General features: G+C 44.2%; 1 protein-coding gene across 1 annotated transcript in view; it reads right to left on the reverse strand.

Annotated features, from left to right (window-relative positions):
• Positions 1-14,803, reverse strand: part of ATG2A (autophagy related 2A) — a 214,730-nt gene that overhangs the window by 8,752 nt on the left and 191,175 nt on the right. The window contains exon 39 of the mRNA XM_073604869.1: positions 4,801-4,883. Coding sequence (XP_073460970.1) covers positions 4,801-4,883 — 83 coding nt within the window. The remainder of the gene's footprint in view (positions 1-4,800; positions 4,884-14,803) is intronic.

A 14,803-nucleotide genomic window follows, 5' to 3' on the forward strand; every position in this document is an offset into this window, starting at 1 on the left:
TCCTTCCTAAAAGACTCATACAGAGCCGAATGGAGGGTTGTCTGGTGCCCCTTATCTGATGCACCTGATCAGACCTAAATACTTCAGACTTTGAGCTGGTCTCAAGGCTGACTTTTCAGTATTTATGACCCAGCCTAAGCTTTCCAAATACCGCACTGTGCAGGTTATGCTCTGTTCTAGAGCCTGTAGTGAGTGATCTCTGAGCAGGAGGTCGTCCAAATACCCGAGCACCAAGATCCCTTGGGCCCTTAAAAGACCCAGTACTGGTGCTAGGACCTTTGTGAACACCCGGGGGGCTGTGGCAAGCCCGAAGGGTAGAGTGACAAACCAAAAATTCCGTTCCTCTACTGCAAATCGCAGGAACCTCCGATGAGGCTGAAAGATAGGTACGTGTAAATACGCGTAATTAACATCGATGGAGGCTAGAAAGTATCCTAACTGGAGCAAAGCTACAACTGAGTGGACAGACTCCATCCAAAAGGACTGGATTAGTAGATACCGATTCAGGGATCTTGGATCCAAAATGGGCCTTGTGTCTCAGTCTGATTTTTGAACCGTAAACAGGTTCAAATAAAACCCCATGCCCCTTTCGGATACAGGAACCTGTACAATCACTCCTTGATGCACTAAATTATGTAGTGCCTAAAACAGTAAGTTTCTTTTTGGAGGATCCGAGGGAACACTGGATCTTAGAAACCTCTGAGGGGGAACCCCCGTAACTCTAGCTTGTAACCGCAGGATATAGTCGAGGTGACCCACTCGTCCTGAACCACTGTTCTCCAAATGTCCGCAAAATGTAGCAGCCTACTCCCCACCCGATAGAGTGGGGGTGTCCCCTAAAAAGGAGGGCTTGGTGCCGGGTTTAGAAGAGCTTTGGACCCAGGGGTTTTTCTGGCCCTGGCCCTGCGGCATGCCCCTGTTGGCGCCGAGACACCTGAGGAAGCAGTCCTTGATGTTTTAAGCAGGGGATGCCTGGTGCTTCTCTTTACAGAAAGTAGAGAGCTCTTCCCTCCGGCAATCTTTTGGATATATTTGTCCAAATCATCACCAAAACAAACGTTCCCCATGAAAGGGGAAACCAGCCAATAACTTCTTACAAGGAAGCTCGGCTGACCAGTTCTTAAGCCACAAAAGTCTGCACATATGTACAGACAAGAGAGCCAAACGAGAAACCTGCAGTATTGAATCCTTTAAGGCATCAACACCAAAACACAGTGCTCGATGAATATCTGTCTTATTTTCAGCAAGATCATCCTCCTGGTTAGGCCTGTCAGGCCGTCTGATCTGGTCCTTTACGGACTGGCAGATACCAATTGCTGCAATTATTGGGACCCCAAAGAGGACCAGGGGGGCTCAGTAACCTCTGCAAGAGGCAACTTAAAGGCAGAACGAACAATCTCGGTAAGAGTCTGGATCAAAAGCCTCTGCAACTGGGTGGCAGACACCAACTGGATATCTTCTTGTCCACATTACTCAGAAGCAGACTCATCTGCCAGGCCCTCCACAGAATCCTGAGCTTTTAGTTCTTCTCCATCCCCAACGCATTCCTGCTCCAAACTAGGAGGCTCAGGGAAGGGGGAACTGTCACGCTTCTTGCCACCCTGCAGGATGAAGGCAATCATGCCATCAATCCTGTGCTCTAACCCGGCTAGGGCTGAGGACAGTTCATCCCTGATGATAAAGGGTGAAGCAGCAGCATTGACTGTAGGCACAATACCAGATAGGGCGCAGCGGCTCAGATTGCCCAGAAGCCTCTGGTCTTTCAGGGGACACAACACTAGGGAAACGGCTAGGTTCATCAAGAGCTACTGATGACACAGGTGTGCCCTTCCCTGTAGTGTTAGTCCCGCTCCTCTTTTTTGAAGACATTTAAAAGAGTACCTGGGTGTAGTATTAACACACCTCAGAAGGGAGATTCTTCAAGAGGGCTCACCAAGCCCCTATGCAACAATCATGCTAAGCACTTTAGCCTGCCAAACAACACCGGGTGACTCACATGACCGGGGTAAGGAGAAATGAACTGCTGCAAATGGCTGGTTCAGAGCCTGCTCTGTGTCCCACAGCTGCCTTCTGGAAGCACCGCATGGTTGGCATAAATAGCTTAAATAAGCTGGCTGTGCACCGGAATGTTTTGCGTATGCGCGCGCAGCCCCGACGAACGGGCACAGCTGTATTCGCATATGACGCAAATCTTCGTGCGCCCAGATTAGGCTACGGCACATGCATGGCTTTGAGTGCACACAACGCCTATGGTGAAGCCGCGTGTGCCGTGGCCGCCAACAAACTGCTGAGCACAGGAGCTCTCTTGCGAATACACGTGCGCCATGGCAAACCAAGAGGTGAAATGGTGCACCATAGTACGCCATCATACAAGGAAAAAAACAGCCAGACACAAGCAAAAAAGGTACACTTTGCAAACACCCACAGTTAGCCCAAAACTCCCCCGTATGGTCACCGCGCACAGGTGTCCAGCCTCTAGCTAGCTTGATTGATTGTTACAATCACTGGGACACCCCACAATAAGTAAATAAAAGGGGTTTCACTTACCCGTCCAGGCGCAAGGCAGCTTAGAAACTAAGAGCCCAATCTTCACCCATCACGGCGGGTTCCTATCATTTGAGGACCTTCAAGGACTGGGTACCCTTTTCATGTGTATGGTCCACTCCCTTGGACCTGTACAGCATCCTGCGGGAATGCCTTAGTGCTGTCTAGAGTTCCACTTTACAGGGTCCAGCTCCTGGAGGTCACAGTACAGGCAAAACCTCGCAGGACCTTGAGTCTTCTTTGCGAGGCTTGGGTACCATTTATCTAAACATACAGAGCCTGTGTCAAATGGATCCAATTGGTCAATCCCTTGATTCATTTAAGAACTGTCTGTGGTACTAGACAGCTCAAACAAAACGTGCCCATCCACCTTGCTGGCACTAGTAAAAAGCTGATGTACTTCCTGTATGGGAGGGGTTATATAGGGGATCACTTCCTGTCTAAAACTTTGTCTACCAGTGTCCATTCACCTAGAGATGGCATCAGTGTTGTGTTTTGGCCTAGTCCTAGGGCGGGACTTTGCGGAGCAGCGGCACCCCCCCCCCCCCCCCATGAAAGAAAGCTCCCCTGACCCTTCTGCACATATGCAGCCCACGGCGGCCGGCTTGCTGTAGCGGCACCGGCACTTGTAAATATGGGCAACTGACAGTATGGTGAGTATGGGCATGCTTGTCCGAGGGGGGGCGACTCACGCCCCCATAAGCGGCACTGACTGCAAGTAAGGTGACTGGCGGAGGTGGAGCCTTTAATAAATTAAAATCTAGTCAGACTGCACCATTTTCTCTCTACACACAGAGGACTATGGGAAAATTACGATGCATGCTGCACCTTTAAAAGAAACATTTTCCTGTCAAATGCCATGTTTAGAGGTAATAAAATGAGGAGACAACGACAGATGTTATTAAGTGAAAGTTTAGCACACATTTTTAAAATAATTGTATATGGTTATCCAACATCATATTTGAGGAGATCATTTTGATAGGGTCATCTACTTCTATGCAAGCAAGTGACTTACGCCAAAATGCCAGATGACAAAGTAAAGAAGATGGCTGCTGAAAAGGATTTCTGTGTGTCAGCTTATTCGCTGTGGAGAAAATTCGACCTAAGAGCTTCCACTGAGTTGGTTTTGGCAAATCCAAACACTGTACAACAGGCAACGTCCACAACATCTAACAGTGGCATTGTGTGTGTTGGCACATGCGGTAAGTCAATCCTTTGTTGTTTGTAACCTGACAGGCTGTCACCTTATCACACTGTCCACCTACATGGCACGAACATTGTAATGGAGGTTTGGAAACTGAAAAGTGACAGGCATAGACAACATGAGAATGATCCTTCCATCACTCTGCATCTTCTGAAATGATGTTACAGTCCAAAGGAACATAGAGCATCTTAGGAGATTTAGCGGTGCCCTCATTTTTCTGTATGGTCTTGACAGTAAAGTCTTTTATAGTAAGTTAATTTTTACTGGATGGGCGGCTGTTTCTGAAAGAACTGTTTTAACTACTGCTCTAATATTACCACTATTATAATAAACATGTTTCACAAGATGACAGGGCTCTTTCGCACATGCGGACTGTTCAGGTCCGCCTGTCAGTTTTTCAGGCGGACCTGAATGGACGCTCCATGTACCTCTATGGAGTAACAGATCTCAGCGGTGACATGTCCGCTGACTTTCGATCCGCTAAATCCAGACAGATGGAAACCCTATTTTCCATCCGTCTGGCTTATCGGATCAGATGAAAACGGACAAGCGGATCCGTTTTTATCCAATCCCCCATAGAAGAGAGCGGGGCTCTGACAGATCCATCCCTGCACAGTGAGCAGAGACGGACCTGTCATCCGCTGGCTCAGCAGGGATCAACGGATTGATCCCTACTGAGCAAGCGGAGTCCGTCAAAACGGATGTCAGTGTGTGAAAGAGCCCTTAAAGCAGAACTATAATTACTTTCACTCCAGTGCTGCTCTGTCCTGGAGCTTCCTTCCAGCTGCTGTCATCTTCCAGGTACTGATCCCGGCAATTTTAATTGCCTGGGCCGAGATGAAGTGGGCGGGAGTTCGGTCAGCTCGGCATTACCTAAATTGTGCTCTGAGCTGCGCACGCACAGGTGGACAGGCAGGTAAGAAACTTTGGCAGAAGAGACATAGCAGGTCTCTTCTGCATTAAAAATCCTGCCTGTTCCCCAACTTCAGAGTTCCACTTTAATTCCGACAGAATTATCACAATATACATTTATGATGGTTTCATATCCTTACCCATGTCTGCAGTACAGTCTTTTCAGCTTCAGTTCAGAACAGTTTAATTGGGCCAGTCCTATTAATATTCCAGCAAATGTACCCTGAAATAAAACAAGTATTTCTTGAATGCAGAATATATATATATATATATATATATATATATATATATATATATTAACAATAATTAATAATAAATAATAATAATTAAATATTATTATCAATGAAAGACCAAATTGGGTTACTTACAAAAAAAAATCTATAACTGCAAACCAAAGAGCAACACTGGGATTCTGATGATCTACACAACAACCAATCAACAATAAACTTTCTTTATTCTGTCTACTCTAAATTACTGAAGATTCAAACAGCGAAGGCACAGCTCCAGGCGAGCAGTCACTACAGTCTGAATGCGCTGGGTGCAAGCCACGGCCCGCCACAAATGATCAATAGGAAGAAAAGAACGGCTGCACACTACAGGAACGTTCCAACAATTTTTTTTCAAACAATAGCAATAAACAGCCAACAAAGACAGAGTGTCCGAACCCAGGAGGTGACGCGTGCGTTTCACACCGACCTCAGTGATTCTTCAAACCAGTCTTTGTTGGCTGTTCATTGCTATTTTTTGGAATAAAATCGTTGGAACGTTCCTGTGGTGTGCAACCGTTCTTTTCTTCGTACTCTAAATTACTGAAGATAAAATATGACGCTGCTTTCAGTTTTTGCACATTACTGATCCATACTGGGTCGACTGAGGGACACAGAATTTCAGAGACAATTGCGTTATACTTCCACCTACTGGAGGTTGGAACACTAAAAAAAAATTAAATGCAGTCCAGTCCTCAGACCCAGAATTGCCTTCATTTTGTGAGAAAGCAATACCAAGGGCAAAAGCAAAAAAAAAAAAAAAGAAAACAAACCGAGGGATGCAAATTGTGTCCCCTCAATGGACTCCGAGAAAAAGAATGTTTTGGAAAGTACAAAAATCTTAATTTCTTCCTTGTTCATTGAGGAATACAAGATTGAATTTATAGGGCACCCAAAAGGAGTACAACTAAAAAGTTGGTGATAGCTGCTGACGGATTCAAGAAATTGGGAACCATCTGGAATACAAAAGATCTCTAAAGGACATTCACATAGCGAGTAGTTTTAAATATGGCGCCGCGGAGTTCGGAGGGACTTGGCGGCGCTGAACGAGCGCCGCCGAAATCACAGAGCCGAGATACACATAGTCGAGTGTATTCGGCTCTTTCCGGCGCTGCTCACAGTCACGCCCAGTCCCGCCATTGGACCTGTGTTATGTCCATCATAGGGCGGGACTGGGCGGGACTGTGAGCGGGCGCCGGAAAGAGCCGAATACACTCGACTATGTGTATCTCGGCGGCGTTCGTTCAGTTCCACCGGCGCCGAGTCCCTCCGAACTCCGCGGTGCCATATTTAAAACACAAACTACTGTCGGCGGTGATCTGTACTATGTATGTCGGCGGCGATCAAGCATGGACACTGGGGGCAAGGCTGCACTGACCACTGGGGCAAAGCTGCACTGACAGGACTGCACTGGGGCAAAGCTGCACTGACAAGGCTGCACTGGGGCAAAGCTGCACTGACAAGACTGCACTGGGGCAAAGCTGCACTGACAAGGCTGCACTGGGGCAAAGCTGCACTGACACTGAAAAGGCTGCAATGACACCAACAAGGCTGCAGATGAACACTGATGAGGCTGCATTGATGGGCATTTAAATGTAAGTTTTTTTTTCCTTAAACTTCCCTCCTAAAAGTTTTTTTCCTTAAAATTCTCTCCTAAACTTGGGGTGCGTGTTATACGCCGATAAATACGATATATATATATATATCTATATATATATATCTATATATATATATATCTATATATATATATAGATATATATATATATATATAGATATCTATATCTATCTATCTATATATCTGTGTCTCTCTCTCTCTATGTGTATGTATATATCTTTTTTTCAAACCTTTCCTGTTTTAATCATGAGCCATTGGTGTTAGGGGCAGCAGTGTTGTTTGAGCATAACCATCAGCTTAATTTTCATGCAGTTTAATTATTTGTACTGCTTATACTATTGTATTTTTTCTTCCTTTAGGATGATTTTTTTTTTTTTCAGAAAGAATACACGTGGATAATGGATTTACACAACAATGAAATGGAAAATATTTTTTTTTCTTGTCTTTTGAGATCCTGCATTGTGTTTTTTAAAGGAGACCCTGAAATGTATTCTTTTCCGGGGCACCCCAGCCTCTCATACAGTATATTTGTAAAGCTTCCTCATCTTGCCTTGGCCAGTCTCGTTCTTTTGCTCAATATCATATTGTTCCGGTGTCAGAATTTCTTTAGCCATGAGATCATCGAGAACTGGCTCTACACTGATCATCCTTTTTTATTAATTCTGCTTGGTTCATCCACAAAATGTTTTCCACCTGTGAAGTTGCATTCCAAGGTCCTATATAACCGCATCACAGAAGAGACGTACAACATATTCTTTACTGCTGCATTGAAAAATAAACAGGCCTCATCTGCGCGGCACCATCCAGCCAGGTCAGATATGCAGAATGTACACAGTAGCTGGGTCCGCTGCTGAAGTCACAATCTGAGGGCTCCATGTGCACCTGGGGTCACAACACAGGAAGAGCTGATTTTTTTTTTAATAGTAATTTCCCCTCCACAGACCTCATGTATTCAGAGCATGCCTTGTCATCACATCAAGCATGCAGCTAGAGTGCCCTGTGCATTTGTACCAAGATCAGTCCATATTATTTTATATATATATATATATATATATATATATATATATATATATATATATATATATATATAATGCTGTGAAGTATGGATGCTTTTGAAAATATATAAAATGTTTATTTTCATCAATTTACAAACTGCAAAGTGAGTGAACAGAAGAAAATCTAAACCAAATTAATATTTGGTGCGACTACCCTTTGACTTCAAACCAGCATCAATTCTTACACTTGCACAAAGTCAGGGATTTTGTAGGATTGGAGTCAGGTGTATAAAACGGGAAACGGGGAGGACTGTAGACGCAGTGGTTGGCCAAGGAAACATAATGCAGCAGATGAAAGCCACATCATGCTTACTCTCCTTCCACATCAGAAGATGTTCAGCAGTGCCATCAGAAACCAGTGGGACTCAGGTACGTCCATCTACTGTTCGGAGAATTGTGGCCAGAAGTGATCTTCATGGAAGAATTGTGTCCAAAAAGCCATACATCAAACTTGAAAACCAGGCTAAGCGACTCAACTATGCATGAAACCATAGGAACTGGGGTACAGAAAAATGGCAGCAGGTGCTCTGGACTGATGAGTCAAAATGTGAAATATTTGGCTGTAGCAGGAGGCGGTTTGTTTGCTGAAGGCTGGAGAGTGGTACAATAATGCAGTGCGGCTCTCATTCTGGGACGCTGTCATATGACGGCGTCCCAGAACGGCAGCTCTCGCCCAATCGCGGCTGCGCCGTGTTGCTAGGACATGGTGCGACCCCGATCTCTGTAAAGAGCCGCGTCCGCGGCTCTTTAACCATGTGATCCGCTGTATACATTTACAGCTGGTCACATGTAAACACGGAGAGGCCAGTAATCTGCGCTCCTCGCTTCACACTGACAGAGTGTGTGGCGAAGAGAGCCGATCAGTGGCATCTCCACGCAGGGGGACATCTACACGTGTAATCAGTGCCCTGATTACAATATACTGCCAACAGTGTCACCAAACAGTGCCCACCATTGCCAGCAATCAGTGCCCACCACAGCCCACAAGTGCCACCAATCAGTGCCCATTAGCAATGCCAGTTAGTGCTGGCCATCAGTGCCGCCAATCAGTGCTGCCCATCAGTATCGCCCATCTGTGCCACCTATCAATGCCCATAAATACCGCCTATCTGTGCCATGCCCATAAGTGCCGCCTCATCAGTGCACATAAGTGCCACCTCATCAATGCCCACCAGTTCAGCCCATCAGTGCTGCCTCATCAGCGCACATCAGTGAAGGAAAAAAAAACTACTTACTTACAAAATTTACTGACAGAAACAAAGTTAAAAAAAAGTTTTTTTTAGTAAAAAAATAAAAAACCCTGCATTGATTAAATACCACTAAAAGAAAGCTCAGTTTGTGTGAAGAAAATGGTAAACAAAAAAATTTGTTTGGGTACAGTGTAGCATGACCACGCAATTGTCATTCAAAGTACGACAGCGCTGAAAGCTGAAAAATGGCTTGGGCAGGAAAGGGGTGCAAGTGGTTAATGTAATTGGCCCCAAATGTATTCAGCAGCAGGACAATGACCGCAAACGTACAGCCAATGTCATTAAGAACTATATTCAGTATATGGAACAGGGAGAAGTCTTGAAAGTGGTAGTTTGGCCCCTACAGAGCCCTGATCTCAACATCATCGAGTCTGTTTGGGATTGCATGAAGAGACAGAAGGATTTGAGGCAGCCTACATCCACAGAAGAGCTGTGGTTAGTTCTCCAAGATGTTTGGTACAACCTACCTGATGAGCTCATTCAAAAACTGTGTGTGTGTACCTAGAAGAGTTGATGCTGGTTTGAAGGTAAAAGGAGGTCACACTAAATATTGATTTGATTTGAAATGCTCTTCTGCTCATTTACTTTTCATCTTGTTAATTGATAAAAACTAAAAACTTAGCACTTCTATTTCTGAAAGCATTCTTAATTTACAGCATTTTTTTACACCTGCCTAAAATGTTTGCACAGTAGTGTGTATAATATATACATACCGTATATACTCGAGTATAGGCAGAGTTTTTCAGCACATTTTTTTGTGCTGAAAGTGCCCCCCTCGGCTTATACTCGAGTCAAGCACTTTTCTGTTGCAAAGAATGACATTTTCTGAACCGACTTTGGGGCCCCGTATCTCCCCGTATCCACTTGGTGCTAGGAACCCCAAATTTGGTGTGCCCAGTGGAACTAGCACTAGCTGGGGTTTCTAGCATCAAGTGGCCCCGAGATATGGGGCCCCAAATTCGGTTCAGAAAATGTCATTCTCTGCTGCAGAAAAGTGCTTGACATTTTCTGAACCTAATTTGGGGCTCCGTATCTCTGGGCCACTTGGTGCTAGGAACCCCAAATTTGGCATACAAACCCAGTGGAACTAGCACTATAACATATCCAATAAAAATAGATAAAAAATGAATCAGCGCAAAATGTAAAAACAACAAGAACAGCAGCTGAACACCAGGGTCAAAGTTCAAATCCCTCAGTACACATTAAAACAGAAAGTGCAGCGCTAATAGAACATACAAGATAGGGAATAGAAATGCGAGCTAAAAAAGACAGGATAAAGCACAATATGATCCACCACAGTGTGTAAACAATCAGTCCATGATTCCAGTCCACATAAATCTTCAAAGTGTAGGAGACTGCATGCTGACACAAACGGTGATTCCAGGTGCCCACCACCACGGTAACAAATGGCCTCTCACCTGATGTAGTGTCCCCACATAGTAAAAACACCTGTCCCCCACATATGTAACAGTAAAATCACATGTCCCAATGATTATCTGCACACATATGTCCAAGATCACCTGCGCACATCTGTACATGATCATTTGCATACATCTGTCCGTGATCACACAAACCAATTATTATACACTTAACGGGATTTCTTTTACCAAAAACATGTAGCAGAATACATTTTGGCTTAAATTTATGACAAAATTCGATTTTATTGGATTTCTTTTAAAATAGAAAGAAAATATTGTTGTTTTTTTTTCAAATTTCCGCTCTTTTTTCGCTTATATCGCAAAAAATAAAAAACAGAGTCGTGAATAAATACCACCAAAAGAAAGCTCTATTTGTGTAAACAAAATGATAAAAATTTCATTTGGGTACAGCACTGCATGACCGCGCAATTGTGATTGAAAGTGCGAGAGCGCTGAAAGCTGTAAATTGGTCTGGGAAGGAAGGTGGTGAAAGTGCTCAGTATTGATGTGGTTAAACATCAGTGCAATGGCATGCCAGACTATCTTCCCAGCTGAAAATTTACACACATTTCTTGCATTTTCTTTTTCATCTGTAAGAGTCTATCATAAGAAAAAAAAACTCAATAACAATGGATACCAGGTTACCATGGATACCACTGTTCAAGCCAAAAGGAAAAGGTAATTAGTCTGAAGTTAACAAAATACCATCTGAAAGTCCCATAGCAATGTGTGGAGAAATGTTCTGTTGACAGACATTTTTGTCTCAGATATCCAAACAAATGCACACAAAGTATATGCCTATATTTCCTGGACCTAAAAACACATTTAATATAATCTTGCACAAATATGAGGGTTTTGCAAAAAGCTCATCTTTTTGGTGAACGGCCTTAGGTTGTTTATTGGATTTCCATGACTCAGATAAAGATCAGCTCACGTTTTAGGAGCCAAAAATGGAGAAATTAGAAATTCCTAGGAGTTTAACATATTTCTCTTACCTTATCATACAAGGTTATAATGCAAAAAACACAGAACCTTCTGTATACAGTGGCCAGTCACTGTTATAACAATGGTATGTTGGTAAAGAGAATATGACGACTCCATGTGGGAGATTTACTAAAACCAGAGCACTTAGAATCTGGTGCAGCTGTACATGGTAGCCAATCAGATTCTAAATGCAGCTTGTTCAATTAAGCAAAAATTGACAAAAAACCTGGAAGCTAATTGGTTTCTATGCAGAGCTGCACCAGATTTTGCACTCTCCAGTTTTAGTAAATTCCCCCCTATATGTCATTGTCCCAAAAATTGCAGATAAAGATATGGACTTGGCTATGCCCAGTTTTACACCAGACTTCTAAAATGCATTCTGTGTTCTTCCTTCTAGTTCTTTGGAAGAACCTCACAACAGATGTCAGTTAGCTGGGCTAGGGAGGAGTCCTGGGCACCCTGACAGTGCAGGGAACTTGGTCATCTCATCTCCTAATCAAAATCCTACAGCTTTGGGAGACTTGGCTGTCTTTCTGGTGTTAGACCAACCTGCTGGAGGATCATCTGATCTACAACAGTGGTGGCTTACGTCAACCATGAGGAAACAAAAGCTTTCTTGTAGGTACACTGCATCCTGTTCTGAACATAACTTCACATTCCAGGCATGGACAAATGGCAGGCAGGCTTTCTCAGCTAGAAATGTCTAGACCTGGGGGAAAGGTCCCCAACACCTGGAGGTGTTCCAGGACCTGTGATGTCAGATGTGGACCTCCAGGTTTCCAGGTTTGACAAACTGGACAGGTTTGCCTCCAGGTACAGGGATCCTCTAGCAGAAGTAGTGGATGCTATGGTGACTCCGAGTTCATTACTACCAGATCTATGCCCTTCCTCCTTTCTTCTTCTGCATCTGCTACACAGTTCAAATGTAGGGCATTCCAGTAACTCTCATTGCTCCAGATTGGCCAAGTGGAAGTTGTATACAGATCTTGTAAGTTTCCTGGTGGATGCACAGTGGCCTATATCGCACGAGATCATCTTGACTTGCTGTCTCCAGCAGTCTCCAGCACAGATTTACCATCCTGCTTCATGGTTGCTGGTTTTAATGGCATTTTTTGAAGCCCGGTTTCTAAGAGACAGGGCGATCCCTAAATCAGTGTCTCCTATAATGTTAAAGCCAAAAAGTCTACTTTCTGTAAGGTCTACCATCAGACATGGAAAGCATACTTCGCTTAGTGTGAGTCTTGGGACTTCCACCCTAGGAGTTTCTCCATAGGATGAATTCTCTCCTTTCAACTGGGCCTGGACCAGTGTTCTATTCTCAGCACTTTCAAAGCACAGGTTTCTGACCTTCTTCTATCTTATTTCTTTGACCTTGGCCTTTCATTCTTTGATTAAGATCTGTGTAGTGGAAGTGTCCAATGTAGCTCCTGTTGTAGTACAGTGCATCCGGAAAGTATTCACAGCTCTTCACTTTTCCCACATTTTGTTGTGTTACAGCCTTATTTCAAAATAGATTAAATTCATTATTTTCCTCAAAATTGTACAAACAATACCCATAATGACAACGCAAAAGAAGTTTGTTTGAAATCTTTGCAAATTTAATAAAAAATAAAAAAAATCACATGTACATAAGTATTCACAGCCTTTGCTCAATACTTTGTTGAAACACCTTTGGCACCAATTACAGCCCTAAGTCTTTTTGAGTATGATGCTACAAGCTTGGCACACCTATTTTTGGGAAGTTTCTCCCATTCATCATTGCAGGACCTCTCAAGCTTTATCAGGTTGGATGGGAAACTTCGGTGCACGGCCATTTTCAGATATCTCCAAAGATGTTCAATCGGGTTCAAGTCTGGGCTCTGGCTGGGCCACTCAAAAGCATTCACAGGGTTGTCCCGTAGCCACTCCTTTGTTAACTTGGCTGTGTGCTTAGGGTCATCGTCCTGTTGAAAGATGAACCTTCGTCCCAGTCTGAAGTCTAGAGCGTTCTGAAGCAGGTTTTCATAAAAGATGTCTCTGTACATTGCTGCATTCATCTTTGCCTCAATCCTGACTAGTCTCCCAGTTCCTGCCGCTGAAAAACATCCCCACAGCATGATGCTGCCACCACGTTTCAGTGTAGGGATGGTATTGGCCTGGTGATGAGCGGTACCTGGTTTCCTCCAGACAAGATGCTCTGGCCATTCAGGCCAAAGAGTTTAATCTTTGTTTCATCAGACCAGAGAATTTTGTTTCTCATGGCCTGAGAGTCCTTCGGGTGTCTTTTGGCCAACTCCAGTCGGGCTCTCATGTGCCATTTACTGAGGAGTGGCTTTCGTCTGGCCACTCTACCATACAGGCCTGATCGGCGGAGTGCTGCAGAGATGGTTGTTCTACTGGAAGGTTCTCCTCTCTCCACAAATAAACTCTGGAGCTCTGTCAGAGTGACCATCGGGTTCTTGGTCACCTCCCTGACTAAAGCCCTTCTCCCCTGTTCGCTCAGTTTGGCCAGGCGGCCCGCTCTAGGAAGAGTCCGGGTGGTTCTAAACTTCTTCCATTTACAGATGATGGTAAACTGTGCTTTGGGACCTTCAATGCTGCTGAAATTTTCTGTACCCTTCACCAGATCAGTGCCATGATACAATTCTGTCTTGGAGGTCTACAGAAAATTCCTTGGAATTCATGACTTGGTTTGTGCTCTGAAATGCACTGTTAAAAGAGGAAGTAAACTTCCTCTGCTGACATTTACCTATAGGTAAGCCTATAATAAGGCTTACCTATAGGTAGTGTAAATATCTCTTAAACTTGCACTGTATAGGAGATATTTACATTCCATGCAGCCAGTGACAGCGCTGGCGCATGCCCTCTGAAGGAACGGCCAAGGGTGCTGTTCCTTCCGAGCCCCGTGCCATGAACGGCGGCTCCCGTGCGCATGCCAAAGAAACCAGAAGGAAGACGGGTGAAAATGGAAGCAGCTACATTGCGGCACTGGAACAGCTTCATTTTCAGGTAAGTTTCACATAATGTCTTAGTATGCAGTGTATACTAGCACATTATGACTTTACCTTGCAGGAAGAAGAAAACAAAAATGTCCAGCTGTAATCAACCTCTAACTGTGGGACCTTATATACAGGTGTGTGCCTTGACTCCAATCAAGTTGTAGAAACATCAAGGATAATCAATGGAAATTGGATGCACCTGAGCTCAATTTTGAGTGTCATGGCAAAGGCTATGAATACTTATGTACATGTGATTTTTTTCATTATTTTTAAACACATTTGCAAAGATTTCAAACAAACTTCTTTGGCCCCTTTCACACATGCGGACAGTATGTCCGTATTTCATCCATCCGTTTTCGGATGAAATATGGACATACATGCATCCCTATGGGATAGCGGGTGTCAGCGGATGTACATCCGCTAACACCCGATGTCGTCCGCCTCCGCTCTCGTTCGATTCTGCGGACGGAAGAAAATCCTATTTTTCTATCCATCTGCAGAGCGGATCGGAGGAACACGGACAGACGGTCCGTGTTCCTCCGATCCCCCATAGGGGAGAGCGGAGATCTGACAGGGC

This window comes from Aquarana catesbeiana, linkage group LG11 (assembly GCF_042186555.1).
Source record: "Aquarana catesbeiana isolate 2022-GZ linkage group LG11, ASM4218655v1, whole genome shotgun sequence".
Classification (NCBI taxonomy): Eukaryota; Metazoa; Chordata; class Amphibia; order Anura; family Ranidae; genus Aquarana; species Aquarana catesbeiana.